The 19,189-nt window shown below is 32.3% G+C and overlaps 1 protein-coding gene and 1 non-coding gene across 2 annotated transcripts; both read left to right on the top strand.

Moving 5' to 3' along the window:
• Positions 1-5,080: 5,080 nt before the first annotated feature.
• TRNAG-GCC (transfer RNA glycine (anticodon GCC)) lies at positions 5,081-5,151 on the top strand. The gene has a single exon. It is a non-coding gene; the product is annotated as a tRNA-Gly (tRNA).
• A 282-nt stretch (positions 5,152-5,433) lies between these two features.
• Vkor (Vitamin-K epoxide reductase) lies at positions 5,434-12,280 on the top strand. The gene is made up of 4 exons (XM_088230235.1): positions 5,434-5,658; positions 5,821-6,021; positions 8,005-8,114; positions 11,769-12,280. Exons 2-4 carry the CDS (start codon positions 5,828-5,830, stop codon positions 11,984-11,986), a joined length of 522 nt encoding a protein of 173 aa, XP_088086361.1. The 5' UTR covers positions 5,434-5,658; positions 5,821-5,827; the 3' UTR covers positions 11,987-12,280.
• The last annotated feature ends 6,909 nt before the right edge of the window (positions 12,281-19,189 follow it).

Raw genomic sequence — 19,189 nt, 5'->3', positions numbered from 1 at the left:
ATTTTATACTATAACATTATTTACAATAGCAGAATGGAAATTATGATACACTACATATTAAAAGAGTATGAAAAATAATTAACATAGAATTAATAAAGAATTAACAAAAAATAAGTTTTCCAATATCTGCTCCGACAGGTCCATCCATCTTCTTATTTCCATTTTTTTTGATCCCCTGAGCTTCTGCGGCAAGCCATTGAAGACTTCGTTGAAGACTTCTTGGTCCTATGATTAGGTGACTTCGCTGTCCGTAGTCCGTACACCGTTAGAAATTTAGGTAGGTACCTACTTTGAATAGTTCTGAACCCAAAGACCTCGTTTATTAGAATGATTACTCTGTGATGAATTTTTTTTTCTCAGTTTTTTTACACTTCATTGGAACTTGGTATAATTCCTCCCAGTCCGTAAACTTGGAATCAAACAGTGAGCTCTGGGTAACTATCGGAAATAATGAAAAGTGACCTGGTTTTTTTTAGTTTTGTTGTTTTATTCGATTTACAAAAAATGATAAAAGCGTGTATCCGTTTACATGTACTTATTTCAATCAGAGGCCGTGCAGGCCCATCTGTCGCACGCACATAATGCAAAATGTCCATTGACAAAATTTAAATGACCAAGAATGTTTTCACAAATGCCAATAAATTTAATTATTTTTTCGATTGCGAAAATAATTAAGTTGTATCCTAAATAACATAACACGTGTATTTTTTTAGTGTTATTTTTATGGATATCCGAGATCCTAATTAATCAAGGGCCTGAGGGCCGATTAACTGAGACCCGTATGGCCCAGCTCATTGAGGCCCTAAAGGCCGAATTTACCGTTATACACGCGCGCTGATTATTCCGACTTTTGACATGACATGTTCATGGTAAAGTATTTGTTATTTAATACTAATATGAATCATATTATTTACAAACAAATTATAAAAAATAATGTGATTTTTGGGGATAAAATGAAAGAATATAATATGGTATCTCGGGCCCGAAGAGAAACCTGTAACTGGAATCACAATATTGTTTATTGCTGTATTTCCATTCCAAATTTAAAATAAATAAAACCGTTAATATAATTTTGCAGATTGCGCGGTGATTAAAAATCTGTTATTAGCAGGGGGAAACAAGGAGCAACGTATTTTTCCCGCTTGTGCCAAAGTTGAAAGGCGAAATTAGGGGAAGTTCCCCTCCCTAGCTCCCAACTCCATAACTCCCTATTGCCTAAAAGGTAGCACCTACTCCCTGCCCGTCTCCCCATGACTAGGCCAGTGCAGTTGTTGTTCCGAACTAGTATTTAGAATAACAATCACATCTCCTAATAATTCTCTTGTATATATCTAACAGTAGGAAGTTAGGTACTGTTATAATACAAGTATTTCTGTCCTGAGTCCTGAGCTCAGCTTGTGCGGATAGGAACACTTTTTTTTAAAACTGCGCATTAAAAAAATATGTAGGTACTTTTATTTAAATCAATATGCCTACGGGTATTCATGTTTAAGATACTATAAATATAATATTTGTACAAAAGTTGGCGTATTATAAAGAAACTGTTTTTTCTAAAGACAAGATATAGTGATAATTTGAATGATTTAAGTACTTACACTACCTACTCTTAGAAGGTTAATTATGGGTTATTGATATTTGACAGATTTACGAAGCAAATTTTTGGAAAATAATCACCGTAATTTTTTTAAACTTACTATTTAAGCTAAGACTATATATTAAAATTTCTGATTTTAAAATTAAGAATACGATAAACGAGAGAAAGTTGGATTTCAATTAAAATCTGAACTGACTGGGACTGTCGATGATTCGCAAGTGTGATGTTCCAGACAGAGGGGCCAAAGCACGATCTCAAGTTTTTGACAAGTTTTCCTCGGCCTGAATCAAATGCTGACCTGAGAGTAATTTTCCTTTGACTTTTATTTCCCCTAATACAGAGGTCCGATATGTATGTATCTTGGAGCCATTTAAAGGAATTTGAATACTGTCCAGCAAAGGTTATGGTTTAATTCTCTCCGGGTTTTTTAACCAGTCCAAATCCCGAAAAAAAAATATTTATATAATCCAATATTTTTACTCCTGTAGCCTTGCTGCCAGCCGTATTGAATACGAATGGAAGTTTTTCAATTTGATATTTTAGGATTATTTTTGTATATTCCATTACATTAACCTAGACGCGAAACGACATACATAAGTATTCACAAGAGCTTTGGTTGAGTCCGGAAAAGTCTGAAAAAAGGAAATTGAGTGGTGATAAGTTTGTCTCGTAGTTTACTGGTTAAAGCTTTTACCTAACATGTCTGAGATATCTGGTCGATATGAAATATGTACTTAAATTTGTGATTTTCACTCTAACGTTTTTTGTTCAAAAAATGCTTTATTGGAACATTTGAAATGGCTAAAAGTAATTAACAGCAATGCGATTTAAACATATCTAATCCTTATTTCAATACTAGCCGACCAGAGTTCTTGCTAAATCTTGACAAAATATCTTACCCAATTTTATTTTTATCTTATAGAAGCCGCTTTATTGCACACACTTATCATACAAAGACCGACAAGTCATTTACCTGTAATTGTTGTCCGTAACCATAGAGTATTTTACCCTGCATCTTATGTGAAGGTTCATTCGATGGTGCACTTTGTGCAGGGCTGTTTTATGGACGGGTAGAACAATAAATTGGGTTAATTTAAATAGTGTAACTAGTTCTATCTCCTTTAGTTCGGCATTTGACACATTTTTGTCTGTCCATTGGTTGTACCAAAGTTCAGCTTCACCGGCGAAATACCTATTGATATTATTGACCTATATATTTTTTTTAGTTCGGCTAAATAAGCCAGGGCTTGTATTCCAAACGTTCTTGCGACCGTATTATCTTGTGTATTTACATACAAAATACACGAGAAAAACTGTTATCTCGTGCCGCGAGAGTGGTTCAGAATAGCACCCCAGGGCCGCGATTATGAACTGCTATCTTCATCGGTATATACTAAGAAGGTAAAACTAATATCGATATTCATTTACGAAAGTGTGTATATTTGTATGAAAATTCAAAATGTCTTCGTCGGTAACAGGTAATTAAACATGTTTAGAAAAAAAAATTGGGAACATATTATGTTTTTCATACTGAAAACTTAATTTTGCTTTGTAGATTAAATTGAAGATAAATTTTAACTTCCCATCAGAATACGTACCCAGGGGGTAGGTAAGAGAGAGTAAGGATTGGATCTAAGGCGTAATTATCTTGCCTTGCATCAAACGATCGTAATACGCTGCTAATGGAGTACCTACCAATGCAGTGCCCGTTGCACCACCGTACCGGATGCGAATAGGGAAATTATGACGATGGTAACGAAAAATGACAGCAATTATGCAATAGTTGTTAGCGTAAGTTGTGTCCGTTTTTTCCATGTTTAAAAATGACTAACAAAAGTTTTAAACAATGGTTAAGGTTATTATACGTCTTTCGAAAAAAAAAAAATTGCTCTACAAGATATTGTGTTTGCTTTTCATCATCATCATTCCCTTTCCGCACCTTATGGTGTATAGGGCACTGCATTGGTAAACCAATCGTAGCGTATCTTGATAAAAAAATTGTTACATGAATTCAAATTAAAATTATTTATTCACAAAGTAACATAACAAATAACAAAGGATTTAAGACGTTAAATTGGAACTTTATATCAAACCAAGAACCCTTGAGCAATGGTTCGACATTATCAAGGTATAATACTCTCTAATAGCAAGAGTATTTGCCTCTTAAACGTAGTTTCACTAATGTGAAAGATGTCGATCTCCAAAGTGATAATGTTCAGCTGCTTGACTGCTCTTCCAATCGGCATGACCAGAGGCAGGCTGGTTCTGGAAACCGGGAGGTAAAACAGTCTGTGCTGACGCTGTCGGAGATAGCCATCAGGAACATAAAAATTGATACTCTCTAAAATGGCCGAGTTATCGATGAAACCCCTTAACAGTCTGAAAAAATGGGTAAGTGTAGAGCTATCCCTTCTAAGTTGCAAACTATTGGTCCCAAGCATACCCAAGAGGAATCCAGTAGGATAGAGCCATTGATAACTACCATACTCTCTCATGTAGAGATACCTCAGAATTTTTTTCTGAACCCTCTCCAACATGAGGGAGTATCTCGCTTCGTGCGGACTCCATATCACCGATGCACTCTCAAGCCTCGAGCGAACTAACGAGTTGTACAAAATTGTACAGGGATTCTCAAAAACCCTTCCAGTTCGGAGAATAAAACCCAACATCTTTAGTGCAAGGTCACATGTTCTCTCGATGTGAGCACGAAAAGTCGATCTGCTTTCATAGATTACCCTAAGATCCTTAATTGTTGAAACACGGATGAGTTGGTGGCCACCTATTGCGGTGCCAGGTGCCAGTCCAGGGACTATGAAATTTTCAAGTGTAAAAATGTCCCTTTGAATAAATATTTCATGTCAACCATGTCGGGAATCAAACCCGAGACCTCTTGCATGGTAGACAAATGCGCTGACCACTACACCACGATTCCGACGTGTTTGCTTTTACGTTACACGTATTGTTTTATAGAATTACAAGCAATCAAAAGTAACGTAAGTAGACAAAAGTAAGCACTTTCGACTCCTCTTTCCATTCGCGTTCAATCGACGGAATAAAGTTGCCAAAACTGTCCATCAACCAATGCTAAGAGAGTTGTGGAAGATTTCCGTTTTACCTACCGTCAACGGACCAGTCGGCAGAACTGACTAATTATTAGAAAAATATAAGATCGTCATTGGTGTAGGTACTCATCAGAATCACTCCTACACGCTTTAGTATCTACTTAAAAACATTATGTTAAAACCACTGATTATATTAATATATCTGAATATAGAAATGAGATAAATAATACCTAGTTTTATTATAGTTATCATTAGCACTATGTTTTACACAGATCAATTTTACAGTAATATTTAATTTCTTATCAATTTTACGTTATGAATAAATGTAATCCTAAATTTCAATACATTCATCATACAACTCTTGAAATTAGATTGATTTATAAAATTATATTGATATTATTACTATTTTACCACATTGACGTAAGCATCGGTGGTTCAGTGGTAGAATGCTCGCCTGCCACGCGGGCGGCCCGGGTTCGATTCCCGGCCGATGCATGATTTTTTACTTATTTTTAGTGTTATTATTGTTTGTGTATGTTTATTCTTATTTTTTCACATCTCTTTTAGCATCGCATGATAATTTAAATAATTTGATTAGAATATATTTTTTAACAACTCATATTTTCGCCGATTTCGTATATCTACGTTTTTTTGTCTTGTACTTCGCAATGATTAAAAAATGAAAACGTTACATCTTATAGTTTCTTTAAATCTCAATAGATGTCACATGTGTTTACTTAAACATGGTAAATTTGTACATAATCTCTGACCTCTGTTACTCAGTCTTGAAGATTTATCGTTTTATGCGCAAAGCCGCAAAATCAAGCCTCTTGAATTTTTTGTTATAGTAAATTATTATTTTTGCATTTACGGGCGGCCTTTGGACGTCAATTTGTCACGTAGCATCTCGCGTCGTGTTCAATTCAATTGGAGTGGACTGACGTTATTTCGTAAATGTCAAACGTGTTTTTTTTACTTGCCATTCAATTATTCTAAAATAAGGTTAGTAGTTTGTCGTTTTTTTCTCAAATAAAAGAAAACTAAGGGAACAATTATTGTTTTTCATTAGCTCATCTTTCGTATTTTCAATTATATATTTAATGGCTGTTACTTGTCACATCTAAATAATTACGTATACCTTAACCGATTTCAGTTTTCTTCCAGATAAACAATGCCGAAATCGCGGAAGATTGACGTTCAATATGTTAACTTTTACAACAAAGCAGCGATAGTGACCTGTTTTGCCGGCGTTCTCGTGTCTGCTTACGCTTTTCATGTAGAGATGTCAGCCGAAGACGATCCCGACTATCAGGCTATGTGCGACATCTCTGAACATATGACATGCACTAAAGTTTTTATGTCTGAGTGAGTAAAATGTTTTTATTTTTTAAATTATATTTTCATGAGGGAAATTGCTATGAGTTTAATAGCAATAGAGACTGGAGAAAAAAAATGCAATACGATCATAATAACTACTATCTAGTTTATAATTAAACTATATTTTTTCTTCTTCTCTTTTCTGCATATACTATTTTAATTCCATAAGTAAAATTATCAAAACTTATAATGATTAGGTATTTTTAATGTGGAAAGTATTTCAGTTTCAAGGCTGCAGAGCAGCGTTTATTTAATAATTCAAAAATACATACAAGAATTTGTTACCCACTAAGTCTAAAGACTTCTCAGTGGGACACATTTTTAAATTTTATTTTTATTTATTTTTTAAATTTAAATGTATGTTGAACCTAATTTCATTTGTTAAAACATTTTATAAAATTTGAACACCTAGTTATACTTGGCAATTACATATTGACCAACTCTAAGTGAGCTCAGAAAATTCTTTAGTTTATAGAAAACATATTATGTTTTTATACTTCGAATAATGTATAATCAATTTCATCTTTCATCTATGATGTAGACTCATTGTATGGTAAACATTTAAGAATTTTATTAATTAATTTTTTTTAAGCGAGCAGCTTTAAGCTGATATGCTTAAATCTATTTTAACGAAAGTTAGCTTTTGGCGCACTTTAAAACTTTTCCGAAACAAATCTAGTCCATTTTTGAACCCATTAAGATTACACATTGAGATCAGCTCTTGAAGCAGCCTGTTCCAACCATCAAAAACCCTATGGCTCATGAAGTGCTTTCGCGGATTTAGATTGAATCTAATTTTCTTCGGTCTGAGACTGTAGCCTCGAAGACGAGCATCTTGTTTAAGCTTGAACATGGGATCCAAATTTGGGCAGCTATAGAGTGTCTGTTGAGTACCTTGTATGTCTGTATCAGGTCACCTCTCTCTCGCCGTTCCTGCAGAGTTGTGAGACCGAGAGTTTCCAGTCTCTCCACGTATGGAAGCCGTTTTCGGCTCGTCTTTGGACTCTTTCAAAAAAGTAGATATCCTTAACAAAATAGGTATCCCATATCTGAAACCCGTATTCGAGAGTAGGTCTGATATATGTTTTTTTTTATGACCACACAGTTGGAAATCTACGTAGAAAGAACTGAAAGACATAAGTCAGTGTCTACGTTTGAGGTGTACGGAAGGAATGTAGTAATGTGTTTTGACGCTGCCTGGTTGAATTTACATAAAAATTGGTGCCCAGATATTAAGGAATATAATACATTTGTGAATATTGACCAGTTAATTTTTATCTATACCCAACCGGACAGCGTCACAACACACTACTGCATTCCTTCTGTGTGCCTTGAATGTAGGTCCCGACTATAGGTAAAATAGTTAGTATTTATACAACTACATACTAATGTCTATATTGTCTATGTATATTAAAAAAAATAAAGCAGTTTGAAAATACCCTTTAGAGAGTGAAGTGTAAATTAGTTGGTTGGATTATTTGGAAGCGTACAGAGTATTTTATTTTTACATTAAAATGAAAAATTATTACCCAATCAAATACTTGTTTGCCAAGATTTGGGAAAACCTGCTCTAAATATTAATGCATAAATAATAATTATCTTGTCTGCAGTTTTCAAATTAGAAATTATAACAGTTGAAAATATTTTGAAAAAATTATTTGAATTCAAAATTTAATTTTTATCCAGAAATATAGCTGCTCCTTTTTCTTTATTGCGAGGATTAATGGTTCTTCTTATCTTTATTAAATTGAGGAATATTTATCAACAAAAAATTGCAATTAACAAATTTATGAATCTAGAAACAATACATTTATGGTGATTTTCTTTTCTTACTCATTGTTTTTCAAAACACTCAATGAATAATTATTGTTTGTAAAATAAATTATTGTTTTTTAAAAATAAATAAGGGTATCTATCTATTATTTGTTGAAATTGCTTTTCAATAATTATATTATTTTTATATTCTTTTAGGTATGGTAAAGGCTTTGGCATAATGGGACGAATATTTGGTGAAGATTCTGCACTGAATGTTCCGAATGGATTTATGGGCGTCTTCTTTTATTTATTTATCGGTGTATTATGTAAGTTTTTGCAAACTTAATTTTCGAATTTAAAAATTACATTAAATTTTACCTTATTCTTATTTGAGAAAATAGGCATCAGTGTTATATAAGCTCCTGACGTCACTGCGGCTTATATAGATCTATTTAGATAGGTTCCCGTAAATCAGTTTTTGCTTTCCAAGCTACTGAGTGAAAGATGAGTATTCTCATATCGCTAAATCTCCACCTCCAAGCCCAGACCCTTAAAGTATCGGGTATTGTAGGGGCTAAACGCTCTAACATTCTAGCCTTATTCTCTTTTGTGATATAATGTTAAGAATTGTTATTTTCTCACTTGAATTTCTTATTTATTTATTTTTTTGTCACATTTAATGTTTACATCTTTTGCATAATTTATGAAAACTTAATTAGTCTTTTTATGTTAAAAAAATGTTGTTTTTAATACTTATTATGTATGACTGTATGTTTTCTGAATAAAATAAAAATAAAAATAAAGCATCGCGTTCACTTAGAATGTGTATAGGTGTTTTTAATTTTTCAATATAAGAAAAAAAAAATATTTTTCTTGCCTCAGTAAAAATTAATGATTAATAAGTCAATTTTTTAGATGTAATTTTTTTTTCAGCTCTCTTTGTTTAAACATTATTTTACTTCTCAATTCTAATTTTTACATCGGTTTTTTGTTAATTCCATTATTTAAATTTATCATAAAAATATGAGGTAATCCTTATTTAAATTAAACTGAAAAATAAATATGTTTTTGCACTAAAAATTGAACTGAAAGTTGTAAATTAATGCAATATAAAAACATAAAAATAAAATGTGTTGAATTTGCCACTCGGTTGGATGCACCTGCATGTTGAATTTATTTATTTTATTCATTTTTACATTTTATAATATTCACATTTTTTAAATGAAAAACTCTGCCTGGCTCATAAGGGTACATACTCCATTTCAAGCTAGTCAAGCACATTTTAATACATAATCATTTACATGTTATTCTTATTCTTAGAGGTGGGAGTCACTACTATTCAAGCTCCTGACGTCACTGCGATCTGTGAAGATCTATTGTGACAGGTCCCTGTGAATAGTTCTCGCCCTCCAAGCCCAGGTCTATAAAGAGCCTGGCTACTATGTGGAAGGCGAGAGTTTACATTTTGCTAAATCTCCCCCCCCAAGCCCAGGTCCATAAAGGGCCTGGCTACTGTATGGAAGGCGAGAGTTTACATTTTTCTAAATCTCCCCTCCAAGCCCAGGTCTTTAAAAAGCCTGGCAACTGTCTGGAAGGGGAGAGTTTACATTTTGCTAAATCTCTCCCTCCAAGCCCAGATCCGTAAAGTATCGGGCTATTAGGTAGGGGGCGAGCTCTTTAATATCCTTAGGTTTAAACAGTGGTCCCCGAGGATGAGGCTCCTCCATAGAATGTGAAGAGGTGTTTCCTCATCTGCACTGCAGAACCTACATCTAGAAGTTTCGGAAAGGTTCATTCTAGGAAGGTGTTTGTTTAATCTGCAGTGTCCTGTAAGGGATCTTGTGATAACCCTCACTTTATTTCAGTTGAGCTTTATTAGGTCGAAGGCAAACCTTTCCGAGTACCCTTTTATCAGTTCCTTCGCATGGTGCTGACCAGGTAGTTTTTGCCAGAGCATAACGCTCTGCTTCCTGGCCCATGACCTAAGCTCGTTACGAGGAGCACATTTGGGCAGCCCACAGTAGGGCTCAGGGCCTATTGGGGCTGTCTCAGCTCCCAGCCTTGCCAATACATCAGCTGCTTCATTACCGTCAATGTTTGAGTGTCCAGGTACCCAAATCAATGTCACACTGTTACTATAATGTGTAGAGGATTTAGGCATAATATTGCTTCCATTGTTGTAGTTGGAGTAGAGTACATTGCTCCAGTCGCAATGCTACAGGCCAATACATCCGTAGGTGACCACAGGTCTTACCATGGCTGTATATATCCAAAGGGAAGCCTTTGGTTTTAGGCCCCATTTTTTACCCACCATGCGGCAGCCAGTGCCCATTATGATTTTGGCCTTTCTGGTCACATGTTGTATGTGTAATTTCCAAGTTAGTCTTTGATCCAAGATTATTCCCAGATATTTGACATCCTTGAAAAAAAATTTTAGTCTTATCAAAAAGAGTAGGAGGCTTAAGAGTAGCTAACTCCCTCCTCTTGGTGAAAGAAACTATAATTGTTTTGTTTGCATTGACAGAAAGTTTTGTCTTTTTACACATTTATAATAATAATAAATAATTTAATTTAATGAAAGAAGAGACAATAAAATAGAAAAACGCTACAATACATACATTATTTTCTAAATATAGGCGAAACTTTCTTGCTTATTATTTGTTTTTTATTTATTTTGTTTTCACCATCTATCTCCCTGACTGACATCTGACTCCCTATGACCATGAAAGAGCGAGGTTAACATTTTCTTCAACTTAATAACACTCCCGCTTTTCCATAATTCCTGCAAAAGGTAATACACATTTTTACCAACTTGAAACGTAATAGGTTTCAAAAGTTGCGTTTAAAAAAAAAAAACATTTTATTTAAAAAAAAAATATCTTTGGCTCGCTAAAATTCCGCAAAGTTTTGAAAATATACAAATTTTGTACATTTAATAAAAAACTTTTCTTTTTTTTTCACATATTTTTTTTCTTACAGAGCAATAATTTTTTTATATTTCAAATTTTCAATCCATTTTAGCAAGCCAAAGATGTTTTTGTTTTGGGAGTTTTGTTTTTTCTTTTCTTAACGTAATACCCTTTACGCCTGAACAGTGTTGAGACCTTCTCTTAATATGAGATCCTTATCCAGTATCTTGTGTTATGGTTGTGATTGACAGTTGGGTATTTTTCTCTGTTTATGTGTGTAACCACTACAGTTCTCAATATATACTGTCAAATAATATTAAGTATCCTGAATTTTTTGAAGAGCAAGTCACTTGTATAGCAAAACAGTTTTTTTTAATTACTTGGATTAATGATCTCCGTGCAGTTGTTACCGGTTTAAGGGTGATTTTCGTGCAATCTCCCTGACCAATTAGATCATAATATGTCAACATATAATTTACATTGAGAACTGTAGTGGTTACACACTTAAACAGAGAAAAATACCCAACTGTCAACCACAACCATAACACAAGATACTGGATAAGGATCTCATATTAAGAGAAGGTCTCAACACTGTTCAGGCGTAAAGGTTATTAAGTCTGGGAATTTAAATATGTTTCTAAGTGGGATGAAAAAATGAATCAAGTGCTTTAAGTTTGTAGTTATAGTTTCAATTTGTTCATCCCACCTCAAATACTGGTCTATAGTTATTCCCAGATATTTTATACTCCTACTCTCTAAATTTTTTACATCTTCATCTTTAAGTATTTGTTGTATTTGGTCATGCTATGTCTTTCTTGGTCTTCTTCGTTTTATTGTATTGATCAGCATTCGCATCGTAAATATATTTTGTCATTCTTTCACCGACCATTGGCTCTACATACTCAAACCAATGCAACAGAAAGGGGTTTCTCGGTGTTAATAAAGCTTGTCTCAGCTTACACACAATTCTCACTTTCTTTGTAATTATTACTTATGTCAAATAACAGCTGCACATGTGAATTTACAAAGAATTTCTTGAATTTACTTTAACTTATTGTTTGTTTTTTACAGGTTTATCCAACGATGTCTCTCTTGCTAAATTGCAGTTTGGTCTTTCTGCTCTCTCTATTGTGACATCACTCTACCTTGCATACATTTTGTACTTTATTTTATTCGATTTTTGTGTTGTTTGCGTAACAACTTACGGACTTAACATATTAAATGGATATTTTTCTTACAAAAAAATGAAATTAATTAATGGTGGTTGCACTAAACAACATTGCAATTGATAATTCAATTTTCTCATGGATCATTTACTGAGTGTTAAATGTTGAAAAATACACAATATTTTTTTTTACAAAGTATTTACCAAATTGAACCATCACATAAGTCATCTGCACAATTTACAAGGCTTTTATAATGTTCTTAAAATTAATTGCTTGTTTTTTCCAAATATCATTTTATAAATAATAATTTATTTTACTCATAAATGTTGAAAATTTTTATAAGGAATTACTAAAATTGCTAGTAAATCTTTGAAAATATGTATTCAGAACAATATTTCCAATTATTCGTATTGTAAATTTGTTTTTTATTTTTTTACTTTTTGCTCAAAAATATAAACCTAAAAATCAATTTACTGATATAAAATGACATCTATTTACTTATTTAGCCATTTTTAAAACTCTTTTTTTAAATTAAGAAATTTATTTACAAAGTTATATAAATTATTATAAAAAATACAGAATGGTATTGTAGTACATTCCAATTTTTCTGTCACAAAATATTTGATTTTTCTAAGCTACTAATTATTTTTATACAAAATTTTCCTAATACTTATAAATTTATTGGTGTGTAAACTGATTAAATATAATATTGCAAACACAAAACCATGTTTTTTCACTTATTCTTCGTTACAAATTATTTTCTCAAGAAGAATATTATGGTTGGTGATACTGCAATACTGTTTTTTTTACAAAAATGTTTTACTACAATAAATTATAGGGACTAAGATCCGTTAGTTTTAAATTATTGCTATTCTTATTCTAAATATTGTTGCAATATTTTTGGTTGAAAAAAATCATAAGTAATATATTAACACAAGGGTTTTTAGGTCCCTCTACCAAAAAATTCAATTATAGATACATGGTATTACAGTATTACCAAGGATGTAAAAAATATTTAACAAATTTTAAAAATAAAACAAACTGAGAGAATGAAATTCTTTGTCACCAAGTTCCTAATAATGCAGCCAGGGATTGTCACCAGTGATAGTCTTCCTTCAGTTTAAGGTCTCTCATTTTAGGCATGACACATTTCATGTGCCTAATCCAGGTTCATCACCGCACCTTCAAAATACAAAAATTAACAAGAACTAAATTTATTACCTACTTGAAAAAATATAAGAATTTCATATCTTTATAAACTATAAGAACGTTTTATTTAAGAACTGACCAAAAACTAAAATTATGTACAAGAAGTCTTGTTCAGGCTGTTTTTTTTTGTGATTTCATCATTTGTTCATGTATAGTATTTTCAGAATATTTAATAATAATCTTATCTTAATCTATTTATATCTATCTATCTATCTATCTATCTATCTATCTATCTATCTATCTATATATCTTCTATATGTATTAAAGGCAATGTTCAAATGATTGTCCTCGATGGACTTGATAACTACCGAACCGATTTATGTGCGGTTTTCGGATAAATGTACATCTTTGCCACGAGAAGGTTTAGGGCTTATAAAATCTTCAACTTATTAAGCACAAAAAAGTTAGAAGCATAAATGTTTTTTTTTCCATCACCAGGGTTGCATTCGCCGAGAATGCAAATAAAAAAAATGGATAGAGGTTACTTTTTGTGTATAAAAAAGCTGGTTTTTGAATGTTTACAAACAACATTCGTTTTTTACAGATCCCAGTTAAATTATTTAATTGAATTTTGTTATAATTTCTACCCATTTATATCTTTTTACTGAATTTTTGGCTATATAAAAAAAATTTTTGGCTATATAAAAAAACTTCAAAAATGTATCAATTAACATTTGATACATTTTTGAAAATCGCATTCCTGAGCAGAGATTGACATTTGCTAAAAGAATTCTTTATTTGAAAATAATGAATGATTTTATGTTTTGGAATTCAAACATAAACAAGTACTTAGGTACCTACTTAAATTCAATATTATTTGAATATCCATTATTTTTAGATTTGGAATTCAATCATAAATAAGTACCTACTTACCGATGAAAAATTACTTCTTTTTTACGTTTATCCAAACGGTTTTACTAAAGGTTTTTGTTAGTATACTCAATTATGTTTAATCTTAAGAGGAAACGCGGTCCGACTTTTCTTCATACAAACAGATTCACATATTTTCTCTCTGAATTATGGCACTAGAGTGATGGTTTTTTTACAACAACAACAACAAACTATCACGCCGCTTCCCGTAAGGGTAGGCAGAGAGGATAGAATGTCACATCACTCTATCTTTGCATTCAGATCTCGTTTTCTCTACATTCATAGATCTTATCATGCACTCGTGCCGATTATTCCGACTTTTACCATGTCCATCTTCAAGTATTTGTTGGATTTGGTCATGCCATGTCTTTCACCCTCTTCCTCTATTTCTGCATCCGTGAACATTCACATTGTAAATATTTTTAGCCGTTCTTTCGTTGTCCATTCGCTCTACATGTCCAAACCAGCGCAGAGCTCTTTTTTACACATTACAGATATTTACAATTGGCGTGTCCGTACATTGTTTCGTTTTTAAAAAAAATGGCTTATTATGGGAACTAGAACCATTCAAACCCGTAAAAAAGAACAGTTTTATCTGTTGTCTTCGGGCGCACGGTGCACGGTATACAGATATAACTATTTTTAAAAAACGCAAAACATACCGATACAGAAAATTTTATTTCTGTACTCTGTCTAAAAAAGAACAAAATCGGTTCAGTTCTGGGGTGCGGTAAACGGTAGAGCGAAACGTCGATTTTGTTGATTCTAAAGTTGTCTTTTTCGCACTGTATTGGGGAGGCATCACAAGACAGTGACAGGAAAACAATGTTCAAACACCTATTTATCAAAATTCTCAGTCCTCACCATTTATGTAAACCGAAACAAAATAATAATGTATACATACATATCTAATTTGGACTAAATACAATAATTGATATCAAACTTTCGATTGTGTTCATTTAATATATTTATCAAGAACTCAAATCTAGCAATAGCAAAGCATTGCCGGGTTCAGCTTGTAATTTATGAATATTGTTTATCAAAATTATTAAATTACACAGAAAAATTTTAAGAAATTTTAAAAATTAACAGAATGAGTGACATCTATATACTTTTCATAGTAACAAAAGTTAGAAACAACATCAACAGATGGCAGTATTTATTTGTCATGGTTAAAAAGTTACTAAATAGAAAATCGGGAGACAGAGTCTCGCAACTTTAAGCCAAAGGAGATGGTTTTGTTTGTTATTATTTTTTAGAAAACAGTTTTTTTCGTGTATTTTGTATGTAAATAAGCAAGATAATACGGCCGCGAGAGCGTTTGGAATACCACCCCAAGTCCGGTTCAGTTCCGAATGTTCATTAGCCAGGAAAGCGTCATATCCAGTCATCATTCCACTGAATAGAGTATCTATTGGTGTTAATATAAGTTGTGTACGTTTTTTCCAAATGAACAGGAGGACACAACAAAAAATACAACAATAATGTATTCTCCTTCATTTTTTACACAAATTAGTCAATAATTCATAGCATCTTCATAGAGTAATTTTAGCAGCTTTATACCTCGCTTGAATGCGAACAGAAGGAGGTGTCGAAAATGCTCACTTTCGTCTACTTGTCATTCCATTTTGTAAGCTCGTAATTCAATAAAATAATATATGGAACGTAAAAGCAAAATCAATATCTTGTAGAGCAGAAAATTTTATTTCGAATGACGTAAACACACCTTTACCTTTACCATTTTGTTTTACTTTTAGTGCTCATTTTTAAATTTGGAAAAAAGGACACAACGCGTGAATTAAAAGTGAAATACACTCGTACTTTTGTGGCTTACTCGAATTGCATAATATATGTGTAAATAAATCATTGATATTTTTGTTTTACTTTTAAATTATTAATGGTATTTTTCCTAATTTATATTTATGCTTCAATTTTAATTATTATTGGTATGTTTTCTAATTAAAATTTATTAAAAAAAAAATATTATTATTATTATTTGAATTTTTAAAGCATCATTATTTGATAAAAAAAACACATATTAACACACAAGGTCCTGCCTAAACAGTGGAATTTCCTAGCTAGTCGGGACCTGAAACAATAAACCTCTTTAGGTTTTAAAACTGTGAAATAAATAAATGAAAAATGGATTAATGAATAAATGGCCGTACGAATAAATGAAAAACTCAATAAATGAATAAATAAATAAATCAATCAATATGTATACACTTGATGCAACACTATAACACAACATAGCAAGCACCCTTCTTGTGTTCCATCCAACTTAAATTTCGGAATCAAAGGCTGTAGTCCGGTAAAACGCACAAAAAATGAGGAAATCAAACGATTTTGCCATTTTAAAACAAACGTCTTTTAAACATCGCGCAATAATAACAAATAAAAAAAACCTAAACTAGATGTAAACAATAATTATTAAAGGTCTTTCTATTAAAAAATATGCTTAAAAGTTTTATATAACTAACATATACTTTTCGACCTGCAGATTACGTCGTTTCAATTTTAGACTAAACTTTGGGGCTACGATTTTCATATAAAGACTAGGTATTGAATTAAAATTTATTCAAATGATTTAAATATAATATATTGAATGAAGATAGCGGAAGCCAAACTTTATTTTTTTGTTTTTGAAAAGAAATACAAGCATTTGAAATCACATACATTTTTGTGACATTTTCCTTTATTTCTACGTAAAACTATGCCTAAATTTTATTTGAAACCCTTTTTTATAGACATATATTCTCCTTTTTTTAAGAAGATAATTCTGGTTGTAATATTCAATTTCTAACAATATCTTATTTGGGTTTTTATTTCCTTCATACCGTCCCTTACCGGTACTGGCAAAATCGTATGATTTCCTCATTTTTCGTGCCTTTTACCGGTCTAAACGTGAAGTAGCGTAAAAAGACGCGACATGCAGCATTGAATTCACATTATACTGGCATAGAAAGTAGAATCGACAGACTTTACTACGCGCTTTGCATGGCAATGTTTACGCGACAACGCTTATTTGTTGGAACATAATTTCAAAATGTCGTTCTGTGAAGCATCATTTCTATTTTATTATACCTCAGTGATATAAGTGTAATATTATGTTCCTTCTTTCCTTCTGCATTATTGTGTTCAATTCAATATTTTGAATAAATAGGAGAAAAACGCGCCTATTTATGTACCCGCCATTTATTTTATAATTGATTAATAATTTAATTACACGTTAAAAATATTACAAGAGTGGGTGTGTTAGCATGCGCGTAGGTTGGTAGTAGGGTTCCGGTGTAATTAAAATGCGCAATTTTAGTTGTTAACTGGAGGAATGCAAATATTTACAACATGTGGGTACAAGATTTGAGCAGAGGTTCCATTAAGATGAGGCTGTGATTCGGGGCTTTGTATGGCGAGGAACAAAACGTACGCATCATTAAAGTGTGGGATGGAATGTCACACAGGTCCATAATGGAGTGGAGAGACCGCAGATTCACTACCTCCGCACGAATAACAACATAACGAAATGACAGACCGCGCAAAATGTTGGCATCATAAACGCCGCGCGCCGCTGAAATATTGCAAAACGTGGTATCCCAAAGAACTTTAACATAATTTATTATACACATATTTATTTATTATCATATTGTATTACATACACAAAATTATAATTTATACTAAGTTTCTTTGACTGCCTAACTTTTTTTATACAGTTCTTTTTTTATACTTTATTTACCCCGTTCTCAGACAGTAAAAAAAAAACAGTAACCAATATACAGAAACAGTTATAAATATAGAAGACAAAGAGAAAAACAAAGTAAAAAATGGAAGAAAAACATGGTAAACAAAAAAACGCAGCAAAACATAGTAAAAACAAAGTAATACATGTATTAAAAACATAGTAAAAAAAATAATATAAATATGTGTAAAAAAACAATTAAAACTCAGTAAAATGCGAAATAAAAACAGAGTACGTAGTAGGAATATATATTTAAAGTCGTAGTAAAAAAAATGCATGTATGTGTATAGCAAAAAGCATATTTAAAAAAACAGCAAAATACCGAGTAGAAAAAAAAAAAAACATATTAAAAAATAGTGTATATAAACATACAAATCATCACGGCGTTTTCCCGTAAGGGTACATACAGATCTCGCTTCCTCTTCATTCATACATCTTCTCATGCACGCCCACCGATTATACTTTTGACATATCCATCCTCAAGTATTTGATCCTCAAGTCATGCCATGTCTTTCTCAGTCTGCTTCATTTTCTGCATCCATCAAAATTTGAATCGTAAATCTTTTCAGCCGTTCTTTCGTTGTCCATTCGCTCAACATGTCCAAACCGACGCATATTTTATTTCTTGATTTTGTCGATAATGTTTATTTAATGCCTTACATAATGTGCGGATCTCGACATTTGCGCAACTATCGTTTATAGTTTTACCACACATTCGTCAAAGATATCGCATTTCGACAGCATTCTCCCTACTTTCATCCTTGTTTTTCTAATTTCGTACTGCTAATTTTGCCTCCTGTGACAAACATTTATTTGTCAAGGTTGATTTAAGTGCACCGTTCACTCTGTTCCCGGCACTCACCCTCCTTTCAATATCTTTTCCAGTCATTCCATCCCTAGTAAATATACTTCCCAGATATACAAATTCCTCTACCACTTTAAGTGTAATCCGATCCCATTGATCTCATTTTGAGTCATACTTTATTTCTTATAAAAACCACTACATTCGATTTGTCGACATCCATCAGCAAATACTAAATAAGTAATAAAATAATGTGTACACACTGGGGTAACCCGTGCTAAGGACACTTAAGAATAATCTAGATTTTTTTTACATGTGAGAATATACCTACATGTCCCACATATAAAACATAATATGCAGAGAGAAATTCACATAATTTGAAAATAGTTTAAAACACTATGGGCGAAATGTAAATGAGGATCGGATTTATGACGAGACCTTATTTCTTCAATTCGTACAATCTGATTATTTCATATTCTCGGTTCATTTAGTATAGATTCAGTAATTGAAAGTCAGAAATTTCAGAGAACTCTCGAAAATAATTTGAATTTTTTTCTCAATTCTCAAGGTTTTGAGGAATGCGTTTTCTCCTTAACGGGGAATTTATGGGCAAACGAGCAAAATTGCTTATCAGGTGACATGGTAAAGTCGGATTTAAATGTAAAGATAAATTATTTATTGAAATATGATTTGCTAGGAATTCTTTAAT

The sequence above is a fragment of the Micrasema longulum genome, unplaced genomic scaffold, assembly GCF_059751315.1.
Source record: "Micrasema longulum isolate JH-2025_06_02 unplaced genomic scaffold, ASM5975131v1 h1tg000741l, whole genome shotgun sequence".
NCBI classification, from domain to species: Eukaryota; Metazoa; Arthropoda; class Insecta; order Trichoptera; family Brachycentridae; genus Micrasema; species Micrasema longulum.
This window is presented reverse-complemented; position numbering and strand designations above follow the sequence as displayed.